We start from the raw sequence: 19,571 nt of genomic DNA on the forward strand, positions 1-19,571 counted from the left end.
ACATCATCCTCTACCATACTCAGTCTCTCTTTTAATGCCTCCCTCATTGTCACCTCTTTCAACCTCCACACCTTCATTCTCAGTTGGTACTTCACCCGCCGAGCTCTCCTCGCACCTTTCACCCTTATGTCGCAGACAACCAAGTGGTGCTGTGAAACAGCCTCCTCCCCCGGCCGGGATCACCTTTGTGTCCCGGAGGTGCCCCCTATCTCGCCTACGCACCAGCAGGTAGTCAACGGTTGTCGTCGACCCACCTGACGTGTATGTAACAAGCTTATTATCCTCTTTCTGGAACTCAGTATTATAAATCAACAAATCAGCTCCATCAGCAAACTCCAAAATCCTTTCACCTTCTCCATTTCTCACACCATATCTGTAACCCCCATGAACTCCCTCAAAACCATCCATACTCCTTCCCACATGTCCATTTAGGTCTACTCCTATCACAACAACTTCCTCATCTTTCACATTTTCCATCAGCTTCTCTATTGCACACCAGAACTTGTCCTTCTCTTCATCGCTCCGTCCAACCTGCGGAGCATATCCCGAGATGACGTTCACCAAGAGCTTTCCAATCATCATTTTCACCATCATCAACCTTTCACTCACTCTAGTCACGCTCACCACACTGTCTACAAACTCCTAAGAAAACAGGACACTAACACCATTCACGCCCTCCGGGCACCCTTGCCACACAAACTTGTATTTCTGTCTCTGCCTACCCTTCACCATTCTCACACCACTTCCCTTCCATCTCGTCTCCTGCACACAACATATGTCCACTCTTCTTCTGACCAATACTTCCACCACTTCTCCTGATCTCCCTGTCATTGTCCCTACATTCCATGTCCCAAACCTCAGAAACCGATCTCCACGTCGGGCATCAGATGTTTCGTCATAAATGGAGTGATTTACACCCTTGCTTCGATTGGGTTCCCCACCTTGAGTTTTGACAAGAGGAAGTGGGGTCCCCCACGGGGTACTTCGGGCTGTACCCTGCCCATATGTAGTTGTAATTGTCATGGTTCTCTTTTTGAGGCAATGTTTTTTTTATGGCTGGATGCCCTTCCTGACGCCAACCTTTTTCGTCGCCTCTTACGACACGCAGGGATATGGCGTACCTATTTTCAACCGGGGTACACACCGGTATGTCGCTGTAGTTTTACAAAGTAATAATATAAATACGAAGTCCTGGGAATGTTCTCTCCTCTCCTTCTCCTCTCTCCTTTCCCTCTCTCATTCCCCTCTTTCATTCTCCTCTCTCCTTCCCCGTGCCGACATAACAGTCAACACATTCAAAACGGCTGTTGGAATACATTTTGCCGATTGTAAAAATATCTCTTGGCAATCTCCCGTCTGTTTATTTATTTATTTTACACATGTGAATTACATTGATGGAATGAATGGAGTGTTCAAAGAGGATTACCTTCAAATGAATGAAATTGGAACGAAGAAATATCTGTCGGCAATTTTGAATGAAGCTCTACCCCTCTACCCACATTGTTGACTTTTTTGTGACAACTGTCACCAAAATGGAAAAGTAATATGTCTTGACGGAAAAGAAAAAGCGATTTTTTTATTATTATTTATTTATATATATATCTTGGCATTTTCCTGTGTGTGCGTGAAATTTCTTAATTAATGCTGACACCGAGTCAAAACCATCGATTAAAAATGAAATCAGAGGTTGAATTAGAGTGGAGATAAAGCTGTGAGGGAGACTCGATGAACTTTATGTTGCAGACCTTTGAAAATTCATTTTGTTTTCTAAACAGCAACTTTCATCGAATTTTCTTCCCGTTTTTTTTCAACCGAGTCGAAAACCATGTTAGCGACTGTGAAAAATGAAATGAGATATCGAATTAGAGTTGAAATAAAACAGAGAGAGCATGACTCCACGGGCCAAACAAAAGAGGCCTCAAAGCTATGCGAGTAAACAAAATGGTGGATATTTGTTTTTGAAGCCTCTTCCAGATTGGGTGGAGCTACTCCCTCAACGGAGGAGGCCACACCTCCGGACAGACTCACAAAAACTCAGACAGAATCGCCTACGGAGAATATATATATAGTTTTTACCCGATCACTCAATGGTGAAGAATCACGAAAAATTCGCGGGTCTGGATTTGAACCTTTACCAAGATCTAATCAATTCTCGTCACACACCCAATCTGTCCACCAAGTTTTGTCCGAATCCATCCACAACGTTTTGAAATATCCTGTTCACAGACAAACAAACAGACGGGGGTGAAAACAAAACCTCTGTTCACCTTTGTTGGTGGAGGTAAAAAGGGAAAATAAGATGGAGGGAGGGCAGGGTGGGTTAAGTGAGGAGTATGTGGACTTCCATTTGTATGGTAGGAAACGGGGTGATTTATTTGAGATGCTTGTACAAAATGCTAACTATCCACTCTGTAAAACTGTCTTGCACATTAAATAAAAAGTGTTCACAGTGAGAAAATTAAGGTGGGAATGCATCTCTTTGAACCCCCATGTATTGGTTGGTGATGAAATCGCAATGAGGGAGACGGTTGAGCGCGTCAGCCACCCATACGAGGCACAGCTCCTGTGGGGGTCTGCAGGTGAAAAGGGCAGAATCTCAGCTTTGAGGTGCATCAAATCAAATACTTTTCACGTAACAACTATCAGAGTTCAAAAGGGAGTGGCATTAATGAATCCAAATCAATTATGCACTCACCTGGTGTGTAATGCACGTTCATGGGCTATGTTTAGTCCTTCTCTTAAAATCCCCTCCACAAAGAGCTCCATTGCCTGATGAGTAAGCATGGTTGGAGGGACAAATGGGTAACAATAGATGGTGGAATATGATGCTTAACTTGTCGGTAATTTCAATACAAAACTGGTGAAAGAAGCAAATTTACATGTGGAGTAGAGATTTGTGAGGAAACATTCACATTTTATTTAGTCATAAGGGGTCATTTTTATATAAGGAAATATATATTTTATACAAGGATCCAAATCACTCCATTTATGACGACGAAACGTCTGATGCCCGACGTGATCGGTTTCTGAGGTTTGGGACATGTAATGTAGGGACAATGACAGGGAGATCAGGAGAAGTGGTGGAAGTATTGGTCAGCAGAAGAGTGGACATATGTTGTGTGCAAGAGACAAGATGGAAAGGAAGTGGTGTGAGAATGGTGAAGGGTAGGCAGGGACAGAAATAAAAGTTTGTGTGGCAAGGGTGCCCAGAAGGCGTTAATGGTGTTGGTGTCCTGTTTTCTGAGGAGTTTGTAGACAGTGTGGTGAGTGTGACTAGAGTGAGTGAAAGGTTGATGATAATGATGATTGGAAAGCTCTTGGTGAACGTCATCTCGGGATATGCTCCGCAGGTTGGTCGGAGCGATGAAGAGAAGGACAAGTTCTGGTGTGCAACAGAGAAGCTGATGGAAAATGTGAAAGATAAGGAAGTTGTTGTGGTAGGAGGAGACCTAAATGGACATGTGGGAAGGAGTATGGACGGTTTTGAGGGAGTCCATGGGTTACGTATATGGTGTGAGAAATGGAGAAGGTGAAAGGATTTTGGAGTTTGCTGATGGAGCTGATTTGTTGATTTGTAATACTCAGTTCCAGAAATAGGATAATAAGCTTGTTACATACACGTCAGGTGGGTTGACGATAACCGTGGACTACCTGTTGGTGCGTAGGCGAGATAGGGGGCACCTCCGGGACACAAAGGTGATCCCGGGGGAGGCTGTTTCACAGCACCACTTGGTTGTCTGCGACATAAGGGTGAAAGGTGCGAGGAGAGCTCGGCGGGTGAAGTACCAACCAAGAATGAAGGTTTGGAGGTTGAAAGAGGTGACAGTGAGGGAGGCATTAAAAGAGAGGCTGAGTATAGTAGAGGATGATGTGGTTGAGCTTGCAAGTGGTTGGATGTCAATGAAAGATAGTCTGTTGGGAGCCGTTGGTGAGGTATGTGGTTGGACAAAAGGACCACCGAGGCACTCGGAAACGGTGGTGGGATGATGAAGTTGGAAAGAAGATTGACGAGAAGAGGAAGAAGTTCAAGGAGTGGCAGAAGGTGAAGGGTATGGGGGCAGAAAAGGCAGAGCATGAAAGTTATAAGGCTGCAAAGAAAGAGGTAGCAAAGGCGCAGGAGGCATGTAGGAAAATGTTCGGAGAACGCTTTGTTTTTTTGTTTTGTTTTTTTTTTTGTATACAAGATCGAGGCTCGTGAAAGAGCGAACATTAATCACACAGAAAGACAAACAGACACACAAAACAAATAACATCGGGAGCGGTAGACAAGATGGGGAGAGAGGGGGAAGGACACAAACACAACATTTGAGAGCAGGGACCGAGAGACATGGAGACATCGAGAGAACTGTGGGAGGGAGAGGGCTTTGGGGGGGAGGCATGGGAAAGGGCGGGGGGGGGGGTGGGAGAGGTATAAAACATATGGACACTGCCAAGACTTCCAGGAAAGAAGTTGGAATTTCAAACAAGGTGGATCTGGGGTGAATTAGTGGGGGTAGAAAAGATCAAGGTTTTGGATGGGGGAAGATAAGAGATGGTGGTGAACAGCTGTTTTGAAGACCTGGAGGGAGGAGTGTGATTGAAGTGAGTGTGGGAGTTTGTTCCAGAGGCGGGAGAAAAGAGGAATGAAAGAGTGAAGGTGAGCAGAGAGCCGAGATTTCAGCAGTTTAACCATCAGAGGGTGGCTGGCAGATCTTGTGCGACCTGTAGGAATATTTGGGGGACAGAGCACAGACAAAGCTGGGGGAGCAAGGCTGGAGAGGAGTCGGTAGAAGACAGAAAGACCACCTACCTGCCTGCGGTGAGTGAGTGAAAGGCCCTCAGAGATAGCTTCATCGCGGGAGATTCCAATGATTCTGAAAGCTTTGGATTCAACAGCGTGAAGCCGAGCCAGGTGTGAGGCAGGAGCACCAGCCCATAGGGGAGAACAGTATTCCATTGAGCTGCGGATGAAAGCCTTGTATGTGGTGAGGAGCTCAGGTGTGCCTAGGAAGGACTTCGCACGACGGAGGATGCCCAGTCGGCGACTGGCTTTGGAGGCCAGCTTGGAAATGTGGTTTTCCCAAGAAAGATCATGGCAGATGGTGAGACCCAAAAGCTTGAGCGACAGAACTTCTTGGAGAGGATTGTTGAGAAAGTAGATGGGAGGGTTGTCCAGTCGATCTTTTCGGAGAGACATAGTAAGAGTGTGAGATTTGTCAGGATTGAAAGACATGTTCCACATGTTTGACCAGTCTGTGATTTTGTCCAGGTCTTCAGAGAGTGAGGAGGCTGGAGACTGCCGATCTGAGGGACGAGGAATGGAGCGGCAGAGAGTGGAGTCATCAGCAAAGAGATACAGAGGATTTTCCAGAGAGTCGGAGAGATCATTGATAAAGACCAGAAAAAGCACAGGGCCCAGCACACTGCCTTGGGGAACTCCAGCCTGAACGGGAAGGGGAGATGAGAGAAATCCATTCAGGGCCACACGTTGACTACGACCAGAGAGGAAGTCCGCAAGCCATGCATGGAGATTTCCATGGATACCATAGGAGGAGAGTTTGGTGAGCAGAGCTGGGTGCCAGACCGTATCGAAGGCACGTGATATGTCAAGGGAGACAGCTCTGATTTCCTGTTTGGCATTGAGGACCTCCATCCATTGTTGAGACAGCAGAAGCAGCATGTCCAGAGTAGAGTGACCTGGTCTGAAACCAAATTGATGATCAGAGATCAAGCCATTGGAGAAGAGGAAAGATTTCATATCCGAAGCAATGATGGATTCCATGACTTTGCTGATAATTGGGAGCAGGCTGATTGGTCTGTAGTTGCAAGGATCTGTTTTTGCACCTTTTTTGTGTAAAGCGGTAATGTTTGCTGATTTCCAGGATGCTGGCAGATGACCTTGAGCAAAAGATAGGGTGAAAAGAACAGAGAGAGGGTGAGATAGAGCGGCAGAGCAGGATTTTAGGACCTGTGGGCTGATGCCATCTGGTCCAGTTGCAGAATCAGAGTCGAGGTTTGACAAAAACTCCTCCACCTTGTCAGGAGAGAAGGTCACAGAGTCCAGGAGCAGTTTGGTTCGACTGGGAAAGGTGGGAACAGAGAGAGATGGGTTTGGGACTAAGGATTTTGAGGCAAACACAGAGTTGAGGCATTCGGCTTTGTCACGTGCGATGTCAACTGTGTGGCCATTTGAGGTAAGGGAGGGGATGGAGGGGGAACAAACACCAGAAACGGATTTGACCAGACGCCACCAGGATTTGGAGGAAGGAGACAGGTTTGAGAGTTCATTCTTGAGTGAGGAGAGATAGTGCTTCCTGGCACTCCTGAGGGTAGACACACACTTGTTCCGAGCTTGGTGGAAGGAACTGAGATTTCCTTCAGTTGGATTAGCCTTCCAAGAGGCAAAGGCAAGTTCTTTCAGGGCAACTGCCTCACCACAAGATTCAGTGTACCATGGACGGGAGGAAGGGTAAGACAACTGAAGGCGAGATGGGATAAATCTGTGCATGAGAGAGAGATCAGTTTGCTTTGGAAGAATTCCCAGGAAGAATTGATGTCAGAGGCAGTGGAGATGGGAGACCAATCCAGACGATTGATGGCTGCTTCAAGACCGTCCCAGTCGGCCTGAGTGAAATGCCAGACTCGTCGACGCTGAGGAGGCTCTCTGAGAATGGCCAGAGAGATGTCCACTTTGACAAGCACATGATCGGAAGAACCGATTGGAGCAGAAGAAGAGCAGCAGACATTAGCAGGGAAGTTAGTCATAACCAAGTCTAGAAGAGAAGATACTCCATTGGCTGAGATCCGGGTCGGGAAATTGACAGATTGTGTCAATCCCAGTGAGTCACAGAAGTCCTTTGCTGAGGTGCCATGACTGGTGAGAGAGGAACCCACACCCAACCAGGTGGCATGATGACAATTGAAGTCACCACATATGAGGAAGAGAGAGTTGGGATGAGTGGATAGAAGTTGGTCCATGTTGTCGGACAGTGAAATGTAGATGGAGTCATCACTGTTTGGGGGACGGTACAGAACACATATGAACAAAAGGTGGGAGCGGAGAGGAAGCCGTAGCCAGAGGTACTCCTGGGGGTGAGGAGGAGAGAGGGCAGTGCAAGGAGAGTGAGGAAGAGAGTTTTTGATAAAGATAGCCACCCCACCACCAGGCCGAGGCTCAGGTCTATCATACCGGAGGAGGGAGTAACCAGGAAGAGATATTAAGGAATCAGAGACATCTTGAAGGAGGAAAGTCTCTGTTAAGCAGATCAAGTCTGGATTGTCAGAAGCAACCTGTATGGAGAGATCAGTCAGGTTTGAGCGAAGGCCCCGGATGTTTGAGGTCCATACCGTTAATGAAGAGAGAGGGGGAGCATCGGGTACAGGACAGGGGAGGGGAGGAGTAGGGTAAGATGAAGGATGAGAGGGGGAGGTAGGGAGAGCAGTTGTTAGTGTGTCAGCGATTGCAGAAGAGTTCCAAGAAAGGGAAGGATGAGGAGGATGAAAGGTTTGAAGGTGAAGGGATGAGGCACAGTGAGGGGTTGTTTGAGGGGGGGCAGAGGAAAGAAGAAGGTTGGGGGGGGGGTGGATGTATGAGATAGAAGGGAGACGAAGTGGGGAGCAGGCAGCTTTGAGGAGGAGGGGGGAGGAGGGAGAATTGGAGAGGAATGGTATGGGGGGAGATTTGAATGGGAGGGGTTGGGGGGGAGTATTGAAGGGGAGGAGTGAGGGGGGAGTTTAGGAGGGGAAGGGCAAGGGGGGAGTTCAGGAGTGGAAGGGCAAGGGGGGAGTTCAGGAGTGGAGGGGCAGGGGGGGAGTTTAAGAGTGGCGGGGCAAGGGGGGAGTTTAGGAGTGTAGGTGCAAGGGGAGGGATTTGGATGGGAGGGGCAAGAGGGGAGTTTAGAAAGTGGATGATTAATGAAAGACGAACATTGAAAACAAATTGGGTTTGTTGTGATTTTCAAGTTAGCAATCCGGTTCAGAATGATGGAGGAGGGATGGAATGAATGTGAATTTAGACCATGTAGTGAGGGAGACGTATAAGATATTGAATTTCTTTTTTTTGAGGTGGAATGAGTTGGAGAGGAAATTGAGAAAAGCCTTTTAAATAGGAAGAAAAACAGCGTGTTGTAAAATACCACTGAGTAAAACACTGAAGGGGAAAGGTAAAACATATTTAAATAATATTTAAACAGAACCGTGAACAATCTTATGTGCACAAAAATACCAACGGGGGGAGAGCCGAGAGGGACCACCACGAGTCACGTGAAGGGCAAACGGTGGATGGCAAGGAGTTAATGGGGGCGGGGCGAACACAGTACACGTGGAGAAAGGAAAATAAATGTTTTTTTTTTTTTGTTTGTTTGTGTGGTTTTTGGGGGTGGGGGGGGGGGGGGAGGTGGGGATTTAGAACGTTAGACAGAGTATTATGTTCGGGGTAGAAGGGAAAAAAACTAAGAGCCAAGCAAAACACGATTAAGATAACAAACACCGACGGGGGTACAACTACAAGGCTGCACACGAGGAGCAGAACACGATTAAATAATTACAAGTTACAGGAAATTCAAACCAAAAGTAACTATAATCAAAACAATAACGCATGGACGATAAAATAACGAGTTGAAATTTGACAATCTATCTGGGGAAATGGGGGAGAAACACGTGGTCGAAGAACGAACGAACGAACGAATAAGAATGAATAAACGAATGAGAACAGAGAAGGAAATGTTTTTTTTTTGGATTTTTTTGAGTTGTGATTTACACAAGGAAGAGGGCTATGGGGTGAAAAGATTGGGAAAACGGAGAACGAAAGTTATTGGATCACAAAAACACGGACCGCTGAGAGAAAAACAAAGCCTCAAGGTTGTACAGTGTTCACTGTACAACTACAAGGCCTCAAAACACGACCCAAATTAACACGATTTTCAATACAGGTATGAAAGATTTGCACCGAAAATCTTCGTCGGGAGACAATATATACACCATAAAATAAATAGTTATAACGAAAATACAAATGGGAACAATTACTTAACTTCGATTTCGATGGATAGCATGGAGAGCTGAGAATAAACGAACCCTCGCCAGCAAGACCGGAAACGGAAGTCCAAGCTTGGATTTGGATTTGGAAGCTTGGATTTGGAAGAGGGTCAAAGAGCGGTATTCAGGATTGCAAAGCAAAGCAGAGAGGTGTGATGTGATGGGGGTGAGTTGCTTGAAGGATGAAGTGGGACAAATCGTTGTGGACCCAGATGGAATTAAAGGAAGATGGAAGAGATATATGGAAATACTGTTGAATGCAGAGAATGAATGGGATGGCAACAGAGAGTAACCCACTTTTAGGACCAGCAGAGAAGATAACCGAGAAGGAAGTTGAGGAAGCGATAAAAGTTGTGATTGACACAAGGAAGAGGGCTATGGGGTGAAAAGATTGGGAAAACGGAGAACGAAAGTTATTGGATCACAAAAACACGGACCGCTGAGAGAAAAACAAAGCCTCAAGGTTGTACAGTGCATTGTACAACTACAAGGCCTCAAAACACGACCCGAATTAACACGATTTTCAATACAGGTATGAAAGATTTGCACCGAAAATCTTCGTCGGGAGACAATATATACACCATAAAATAAATAGTTATAACGAAAATACAAATGGGAACAATTACTTAACTTCGATTTCGATGGATAGCATGGAGAGCTGAGAATAAACGAACCCTCGCCAGCAAGACCGGAAACGGAAGACCAAGCTTGGATTTGGATTTGGAAGCTTGGATTTGGAAGAGGGTCAAAGAGCGGTATTCAGGATTGCAAAGCAAAGCAGAGAGGTGTGATGTGATGGGGGTGAGTTGCTTGAAGGATGAAGTGGGACAAATCGTTGTGGACCCAGATGGAATTAAAGGAAGATGGAAGAGATATATGGAAATACTGTTGAATGCAGAGAATGAATGGGATGGCAACAGAGAGTAACCCACTTTTAGGACCAGCAGAGAAGCTAACCGAGAAGGAAGTTGAGGAAGCGATAAAAGCAATGAAGAGTAGAAATGCGGGAGGGCCGACGGGAGTTGTGGGAGATATGTTGAAGGCAGCGGGAAATGGGGGGTGAAGAGAATGACAGAGATCTGCAATCTGGTGGTGAAAGAAGGCCGCATTCCAGTGGATTGGGAACTGAGTACCCTCGTCCCTCTATACAAGGGGAAAGGTGACCCTCTGGACTGTGGCTAGTATCGAGCGATAAAGTTATTGGAGCATGGAATGAAGGTATTGGAAAGGGTGTTGGAGAGGAGGATAAGGAAGAAAGTGAAGATTGACGAAATGCAGTTTGGATTTATGCCAGGAAGAGGAACGACAGACGTGCTTTTTATTGTGAGGCAGTTGCAGGAGAAGTACATGGAGAAGAGGAAGAAGTTGTTTCTTGGGTTTGTTGATCTGGAGAAAGCATTCGATAGGGTTCCACGTGAAGTAGTGACATGGGCATGAGGAAGTTAGGAGTGGAGGAATGGTTGATCAGATTAGTGATGGCAATGTACAAAAGAGCACGTACAGCTGCAAGGACGGGAACAGTGCTGAGTTTGAGGTGAAGGTGGGAGTGCATCAGGGGTCGGTACAAAGTCCACTACTATTTGAAGCTGTGATGGAGGTGCTGGCTCGGAACGTAAAGGAGGGTTTACCATGGGAGTTGTTGTATGCAGATGATCTGGTGTTGATTGCAGAAAGTATGGATGGACTGAAGGAGAAGATGAACAAGTGGAAGGAATGTATGGAGACAAAAGGTCTGAAGGTGAATATCAAAAAAACGAAGGTGATGGCAAGTGGTAAAGCATGTGGTGAGGTGGAAAGAACTGGGAAGTGGCCGTGTGCTGTGTGCAGGAAGGGTGTCGGAGTGAATTCCATTCAATGTACAATGTGCGCTGAGTGGTTTCATCAAAAATGTAGTGGTTTGAGAGGGTCATTAAACAGTGTGGCAGCTACATTCAAGTGTAAGGTGCACAGAGGGAGCTGCAGATGGAGTGAATGTTGAGTTGGATCTTGGAGACGGCTTGAAGCTGGAAGGTGTGAAAACATTTTGTTACCTAGGAGACATGCTGAATGGAGAAGGTGGATCAGACTCGGCAACGGTTGCTGGAGGGAGATGTGCATGGAAGAAGTTTCTGGAACTGAGTGGCGTGCTGACGAGGAGGGGAGTGTTGTTGTAGCTGAAGGGAAAGGTGTATGCTGCATGTGTGAGAAGTGTTATGATTTATGGGAGCGAGACATGGGTAATGAACGTAGAGCAGCAACCGAGGCTGGAAAGGGTGGAAATGCGAAAGGTTCGGTGGAGTTTCGTTTAGAGGGAAGAAGACAAATGATGAATTGCGAAAGATGATGGGAATAGAGCTTGTGATGGATGCTGTGAAGAGAAACAGTTTGAGATGGTTTGGTCATGTGTTGAGGAAGGATGAAAGTGACTGGTTGAGAAGAGTGATGGAAATGAATGTAGAAGGAAGTAGAGGATGGGGAAGACCGAGAAAGACTTGGCTAAAGATGGTCGAAGAAGAAATGCGGGCAAGGTGGTTAACAAGGGGAGATGCAGAAAATAGGGCAAAATGGAGAAGATTGTCATGGGGACCGCAAGGCTAACCCCCGCTCTAGCAGGGAAAATGTTGTATGTTGTTGTTGTATTTGTTGTTGTATCAATGATCTCTCTGACTTTGAAAATCCTCTCTATCTCTTTTCTGATGACTCCACTCTCTGTCGCTCCATTCCTCATCCCTCAGATCGGCAATCTGCAGCCTCCTCACTCTCTGCAGACCTGGACAAAATCACAGACTGGTCAAACAAGTGGACCATGTCTTTCAATCCTGACAAATCTCACACTCTTACTGTCTCTCCGAAAAGACCGACTGGACAACCCTCCCATCCACTTTCTGAATAATCCTCTCCAAGAAGTTCTGTCACTCAAGCTTTTGGGTCTCAATATTTGTCATGATCTTTCCTGGGAAAACCACATTTCAAATCTGGCCTCCAAAGCCAGTCGCCGACTGGGCATCCTCCGTCGTGCGAAGTCCTTCCTTGACACACCTGAGCTCCTCACCACATACAAGGCTTTCATCCGCAGCTCAATGGAATACTGTTCTCCCCTCTGGGCCGGTGCTCCTGCCTCAGACCTAGCTCGTCTTCACGCTGTTGAAACCAAAGCTTTCAGAATCATTGGAATCTCCGGCAATGAAGCTAACTCCGAGGGTCTTTCACTTACTCACCGCAGGCAGGTTGGTGGTCTTTCTGTCTTCTACCGACTCCTCTCCGGCCTTGCTCCCCCAGCTCTCTCTGGGCTCTGTCCCCCAAATATTCCGACAGGTCGCACAAGATCTGCCTGCAACCCTCTTATGGTTAAACTGCCAAAATCAAGACTCTCTGCTCACCTTCACTCCTTCATTCCTCTTTTCTCCCACTTCTGGAACAAACCCCCTCACTCTCTTCAATCGCACTCCTCTCTCCAGGTCTTTAAAACAGCTGTTCACCACCATCTCTTATCTTCCCTCATCTAAAACCTTGATCTTTTCTACCCCCGCTAATTTCACCCCAGATTCACTTTTTTGAAATACCAACTTCCTTCCTGGAAGTCCTTGCAGTGTCCTTGTTTTATCCTTCTCCCACCCCTCCCCGCCTTCCCACGCCTCCTCCCCCCAAGCCCTCCCACAGATCTCCGGATGTCCCTGCTCTCAAATGTTATGTTTGTGTGCTTCCCCTTCTCTCCCCATCTTATCTACCACTACCCTTATATGTTTTGTGTACCTGTTTGATTTTTTTTGTGTGATAAATGTTAGCTCTTTCACGAGCCTCGATCCTGTATACAAAAAACAAAACAAACAAACAAATAACCTCAATTGTTTAAAATAAACAAACATTTTGAATACAAACACAACAACATGCATTTTAAGGCCATTTTCCCTGCTAGAGCGGGGGTTAGCCTTGCGGTCCCCATGACAATCTTCTCCATTTTGCCCTATTTTCTGCATCTCTCCTTGTTAACCCCCTTGCCCGCATTTCTTCTTCCACCATCTTCAGCCAAGTTTTTCTCGGTCTTCCCCATCCTCTACTTCCTTCTACATTCATTTCCATCACTCTTCTCACCCAGTCACTTTCATCCTTCCTCAACTCATGACCAAACCATCTCAACCTGTTTCTCTTCACAGCATCCATCAAAGGCTCTATTCCCATCATCTTTCGCAATTCATCATTTGTCTTCCTCTCTCTCAGCGATACTCCGCACATCCACCGAACCATTCGCATTTCCACCCTTTCCAGCCTTCGTTGCTGCTCTACGTTAATTACCCATGTCTCGCTCCCATAAATCATAACACTTCTCACACTTGCAGCATACACCTTTCCTTTCAGCTTCAACGACACTCCCCTCCTCGTCAGCACGCCACTCAGTTCAATATTTTGAATATTCACGAGAAACAAATCTGGTAAAACTAATAAAATATCATTTTGCATACTACTTCAATTTACAACCTAAAAGTAAGTTCCCCCTTTATACAATTTCCTTTTCCTCCATTACTCTTACCGATTACTTTTTATCATACAGTCGTCATTATCGTTTGTATGCAGCACATGGCTCCATGTGTGGTGCGGCAGTTCCGCTGATGCAGTGCCCCCTGGAGGCTAAAGAAGGAATTTGTAATTTGGCCATTGTGCCGGCGATAGCTCGCCTACTCTTCGCAAAGGATACCATGGAACCTTTAAGCTCCACCAACTCATGCCGGCACATGGGACGCCCAGTTTAATGTCCATCCGAGGGACGGCACACATCAATTCAATCACCCTGCCTGTGAAACATCAGAATGATGAGATTGGATTGATGGGTCGAGATTCAAACCCAGGCTAGTTCGCTCAGAGGAGAGTGTATGTACCTCTCGGCTGTCCTGCTCGCCCTGTCATATTAAAGTGACATTAGGGGAAAGTTCAGCCGTGTTGTGATGAGAGAGAGACAGGCATGCTAACCTTAAGCATCATGCGTGCAGTGATCATGTCGTCCACTCCAGGTATAACCTCGGTGCTTTCTAGATTAACTCCAACCTGGTAAAGGTAGATTTTATACAAAATGTGAGTAAGCCAGTCTTCCTAACCTCAAAGCAAATTAATGAAGCACCCACACCTGAAACACCCAACCACCGACCTCATTCGCCGTTTCCTGTATGAATTGTTCGGCCGGATCCAAAGCGACGAGCATTGCTGCTTGAGGGGCCCACTGGTCCTTGTGCTTCATCTCTTCAACCTCTTCCTTCACTTTGCAACTTTCAACCTCGCCCAGTACATCCACTTCTTCGTCTTCTTCCTCATCAACATCAAAAGCTGCCCCGTGCTTCATTGTCTGTGAGAGGGCTTCTTCCAATAATACACTTGAAGTGCTTAGTGTTGAAGATTTGTCTGCAGAGGAACAGAGTTGGACAGTAAGCCTACCGACGTATGAAAAAAACAAAATGAAACTATGTGCATATAAATCAAATGTTGCACAAATTCGCTCATTTTTCCCCCACAGGTTATAGTCAACCAATTCATCATTTCAGCCTTTTTGGTCAATAAGAGATTGGGGGAGCATAAATGTGAATGCAGTTTGGCCTTGAAATAAAGCTTCCGTGTTAGTCACAGACATTATCCACTTTGAATAAATGCAACCCCCTGTTGGGAAGACCATGTTTAGATGGGATTGTCCATTACAAACATTGTTTGGGGTTTTGCCCCTGCAGAGTTGCTCACTTCCTGGACACAATTGTGCTGCTTTTTTGTCTTTCTTTAATCCACAGCAACGTTTAAATCAAAAGTTTAGTTAAACTCCCTTTAGTGAATCAGTAGGCCAGTCTAACCAGGTTTTATGTGGTTTGGAACAACAGTACTTTTTTCCCACAAAGACCCATACCATTGTCTTAAAAATATTATCTTACAAGAAACTTGGCACAGGAGGAGGCCCTTCAGCCCATCAAAGCCTGCGCTATGATTACCAACCTAGTGTTGCGGTTTTGGAAAGACCCCAGGGGAGTTTCACTAAATGCATAAGGGATCCCTAGTTTAGATATTTCCAGAGCAATTTGGCGATGTTAGTTTACCCTCCCCTTGTATTAGTGACAGGGAAATGTGTTGTGTGTATAGCAGGTTTGAATTCCCTTTGTAATTCTTCCCTTTCTAAAATCTTTATGTCGTCTAATCTCTCTCCCCATCCATCTTAACCCCTCTCCTATCCCGCACTTTCCTACAATGCAACCATGTACACAGAGCAACATGCACATTACATTACACGACACACAGATTAGATGACCAAAGCCATTCCAGTGCTGCCGTCGCCGCAGCGCAAACTACTACACTGCTATCTGAGCTGGCCTCACCGCCATTTCAGTGCTACCGTCATCGCCATGCAAGCCATTGAACGCCCAAGCGAAATCGAAGAGGAAAAAGCGGCACGGAGGTTGCATGACCGACCATCTAAGCAGCTATACAGAAAGAAAGGACCATGCGCACACCAATGAGAAAGCGACACACGAAGGTCAAAGAGTGTTGCAGTGACCTTCGTTCCCAGAAGTGACGCCTCGCCCGAGAGGTATAAAAGCTGGTGAATTTTGAGCATCGGTGTGGCTGTTTTGTGTCTGGGGAACGGTACAGGACAAGTTGCGCCACAAAGCGAATGTATACAAGGGCGAGCCTCTGCAGAGACGAGCAGGCTGGTGCCACAAGGCAGAGAGTGGGCAAACAGTGCAGGTTCCTTGGATACAGCAGAAAAATACACTGACTTACATTGTGGCGGACACGAAAGCCCACTGGCGTGGTGACATCATTCCACGCACCAAGTGGGCGGCGGCCACGCCCAAGGGGTAGGCGTGGCCTCAGGATATACACCGGGCGCGCAGCCCGGAGCGCGCCAGTGCTACAGTGACCTCTTTGGAATAAAGAACTATAAACTTACCGTGTTGTCCGCTTCCTCCTTGGTAGCAAGTCACACGCGTAGCACCGCGTGCTTCATTGGTGACCCTCCGACGTTCTGGTCAGCCGTCGCTGACCACCCGACATGGCAACCAACGCGGTAGCAATGAAGCTCCCCGAGTTCTGGGAAGCTCAGGCGGAGATCTGGTTCCTGCAGGCCAAAGTCCAGTTCAGGCTTCGAGGCATCACGGCGGACGAGACACGTTACTGCCACGTGGTCGCCTCCCTCGGGTAGGCCAGCACGGCCGCCCGCGTCGTGTCGGTCCTGAGGATCCCACCGGCCAACGACAGGTACGAGGCGATCAAGAGTCTCCTCCTCGCCACGTTCGGCCTTACGGTGGATGCACGGGCCGATCGCCTCTTGGACCTCCCCGAGATCGGGGACACGCGACCGTCGGTCCGTATGGACCATATGCTCGCGCTCATGGGTGACGAAACCCCGAACGCTCTATTCCGGGCGTTGTTTCGACGCCAGCTGCCAGCACGAGTCCGCCTCACTTTGGCTGGTTCCGCGTTAACGGAACCCCGTGCGCTCGCTGCTGAGGCCGACAAATACTACTCGGCTTTGGCCACGCAGGCGAGTCTTGGCGCGGTTGCCGCTCCCGAGGCTCCCGAAGCTTTCCCCGATGCACCGCACCTCGTGTCCGCCGTCACGCCCCGCCCACCACCACCACCACCGCCGCCGCGAAGAAAACCGCGGCCTCCGACGCCGCAGCTGCCCGCCTGGTGTTCCTTCCACACCAAGTTCGGCCACGAGGCTCGGCAGTGTCGCCCGCCGTGCTCATTCGGCAGGTCGGGAAACGGGCGAGCCGGCGCTCGGTGGCAACGGTGAGCGTCGGCAACAGCCTGCTGTACATAACGGACACCTTGTCCGGGCGCCGTTACCTGTGCGATACGGGAGCGCAGGTGAGTGTCGTTCCTGCCGGTACGTCCGACAAGGACACCGCGGGCCGAGGTCCCGCGCTGCTTGCGGCCAATGGTACGTCTATACGCACGTACGGAAAACGCTGTCTCTCCCTGCGGTTCGGAGGGCAGGTTTTCCGTTGGTCGTTCGTTTTGGCCGACGTGCCCATGGCACTGCTCGGCGCGGACTTCTTATGTGCGAATGGATTACTGGTGGATGTAAAGCGCAGAAGGCTTGTCCAGGCTGAGACGTTCAGCTCGCTCGCGTGTGCGCTGCCCGGCTCGTTGAGCAGCTCACAGAGCGGCTCATCGAGCGGCTTGCTGAGCGGTTCCGTTCCGGCCAGGTTCATCTGTACGCTTCCGGCAGTGGACGAATTCGCCCGCCTCCTCGCGGGTTTCCCGGCCCTCACGCGGCCGACCTTCTCGGCGGGGACCGTCAAGCACGGGGTGGAACACCACATCCCCACCGCCGGGCCACCGGTCTACGCCCGGGCACGCCGCCTCGAGCCGACTAAGCTCGCCATAGCTAAAGCGGAGTTCGCTACGTTGGAGCGGCTTGACATCGTGCGGCACTCCGAGAGCGCGTGGGCGTCCCCGCTCCACATCGTGCCCAAGCCCGGCGGGGGATGGCGACCGTGCGGGGACTACCGGCGCCTAAACGACGCCACCACCCCCGACCGCTACCCCGTCCCCCACATTCAGGACTTTTCCGCCCGCTTGGCGAATATGTCCTTCTTTTCAAAGGTGGACCTCGTGCGCGGCTACCATCAGGTCCCTGTCAGGCCGGAGGACATCCCGAAGACGGCTGTCATCACGCCATTCGGGCTTTTCGAATTTCTTCGGCTGCCCTTCGGTTTGAAAAATGCGGCTCAGGCGTTCCAGCGCCTCATGGACAGCGTCTTGCGCGGCTTGGATTTTTTATACGTCTACCTGGACGACATCCTCGTCGCCAGCACGTCCCGCGAAGAACACCTTCACCATCTCCGCACGCTCTTCGAACGACTGGGCCAGCACGGCCTGATCGTGAACCCCGCCAAGTGCTGGTTCGGTGTCGCTGAAATCGACTTTTTGGGGCACCGCGTCACCAGGCACGGGGCCGTCCCCCTACCGGCCAAGGTGGAGGCGGTGAAGGGGTTTCCGTGCCCCCGCACGATCAAGGGGCTCCAGGAGTTCCTGGGCATGGTAAACTTTTACCATCGGTTCCTGCCCCGCATCGCCCAGCTCCTGCGCCCCTTACACGAGGCCCTCCGAGGGAAGCCGGGCAAAGGTGACGTTACCTGGACCGAGCAGATGGACGCGGCGTTCTCGGGCGCGAAGCTCGCCTTGGCCAACGCCACCATGCTCGCGCACCCGGCGCTCGATGCACCGATCGCCCTCACCTCCGACGCCTCGGACTACGCGGTGGGCGTGGTGTACGAGCAATGGGTGCATGGAGCTTGGCAACCGCTGGCGTTCTTCAGCTGGCAGCTTCGCCCGCCCGAACGCCGTTACAGCGCCTTTGACCGCGAGTTGCTTGGGCTTCACCTGGCGGTCAGGCACTTCCGCCATCTGCTCGAGGGCCGTGCGTTCACGGCCTTCGTCGACCTCAAGCCGCTGGTTTTCGCGGTGGGCAAGGTCAACGAGCCGTGGTCGGCCCGGCAACAGCGTCACCTCGCGGCCGTGTCCGAGTACACGACGGACATCCGGCACGTCGCGGGAAAGGACAACCCGGTGGCCGATTGCCTGTCCCGGGCCGTCGCCCACGCAGTCCACCTTGGCATCGACTATGCCCGGATGGCAGCGGACCAGGCCGCCGACCCCTGGGTCCAGGCCCTGCGGACCGCCGTCACGGGCCTCCGCGTCATCGAGGTGCCCTTCGACGGCACGGGCACGGCCCTCGTTTGCGACGTCTCCCTCGGGCGGCCTCGCCCCATCGTGCCCGCAGGCTGGCAGCGCCAGGTTTTTGACGCCATCCACGGCCTGTCCCACCCGGGCACGAGGGCCTCCCAGCGGTTGGTCGCCGACAAGTTTGTCTGGCATGGCCTCCGGAAGGCCGTCTGCGTCTGGACCAGGACATGCCTCGCGTGCCAGCGCGCAAAGGTGCACCGACACACCCAGGCCCCCTTGGCCCCGTTTACGGTGCCGGAACGTCGGTTCGACCACATTCACGTGGACCTGGTGGGACCTCTGCCCCCCTCGCGGGGTTTCACCCATGTCCTCACCATGGTGGACCGCACCACCCGGTGGCCGGAGGCCGTGCCTTTGGCGGCGATGACGGCGGCAGACGTCGCGCAGGCGTTCATCGCCACCTGGGTCGCCCGGTTCGGCGCCCCCTCGGACATCTCGTCCGACCGCGGCCCCCAGTTCACCTCAGAGCTCTGGGCCGCGGTCGCGCGGGGGCTCGGAGTCCAGCTGCACCGAACCACGGCCTACCACCCCCAGGCCAACGGCCTGTGCGAGCGATTCCACCGCTCGTTGAAGGCCGCGCTCCGGGCCACCCTCCGCGACGGCGGCTGGGTTGACAGGCTCCCCTGGGTCCTGCTGGGCCTCCGGACGGCGCCCAAGGAGGACCTGCGTGCATCCGCGGCGGAGTTGGTCTTTGGACAACCGCTGCGGGTGCCGGGCGAGTTCCTCCCCGACCCCACGGCACCTTGGTCTGCGGCGCAGGAGCGTTCTGCGCTGCAGGAGACCGCCCAGAGGTTTGCCCCGGTGCCGACGGCGCATCACGGGCACCCTCCTACACACGTCGCCCCGGAGCTTCG

The 19,571-nt window shown here is 50.2% G+C and overlaps 1 protein-coding gene across 5 annotated transcripts in view; it reads right to left on the minus strand.

Annotated features, from left to right (window-relative positions):
• Positions 1-2,346: 2,346 nt before the first annotated feature.
• The window catches only part of LOC137437116 (YEATS domain-containing protein 2), a 108,865-nt gene continuing 91,640 nt past the window's right edge, over positions 2,347-19,571 (minus strand). For all 5 annotated transcript variants that reach the window (XR_013624984.1, XM_068131515.2, XM_068131524.2 and 2 more), the window contains 4 exons: positions 14,132-14,382; positions 13,957-14,031; positions 2,696-2,769; positions 2,347-2,573 (listed from right to left, as the gene is read on the minus strand). Coding sequence is in view for 4 of the 5 variants with exons in the window: in XM_068131515.2 (XP_067987616.2) it covers positions 2,459-2,573; positions 2,696-2,769; positions 13,957-14,031; positions 14,132-14,382 (515 nt within the window). In the remaining variant the exon portion in view is untranslated. The remainder of the gene's footprint in view (positions 2,574-2,695; positions 2,770-13,956; positions 14,032-14,131; positions 14,383-19,571) is intronic.

The sequence above is a fragment of the Myxine glutinosa genome, chromosome 1 (assembly GCF_964187855.1).
Source record: "Myxine glutinosa chromosome 1, kmMyxGlut1.1, whole genome shotgun sequence".
NCBI classification, from domain to species: Eukaryota; Metazoa; Chordata; class Myxini; order Myxiniformes; family Myxinidae; genus Myxine; species Myxine glutinosa.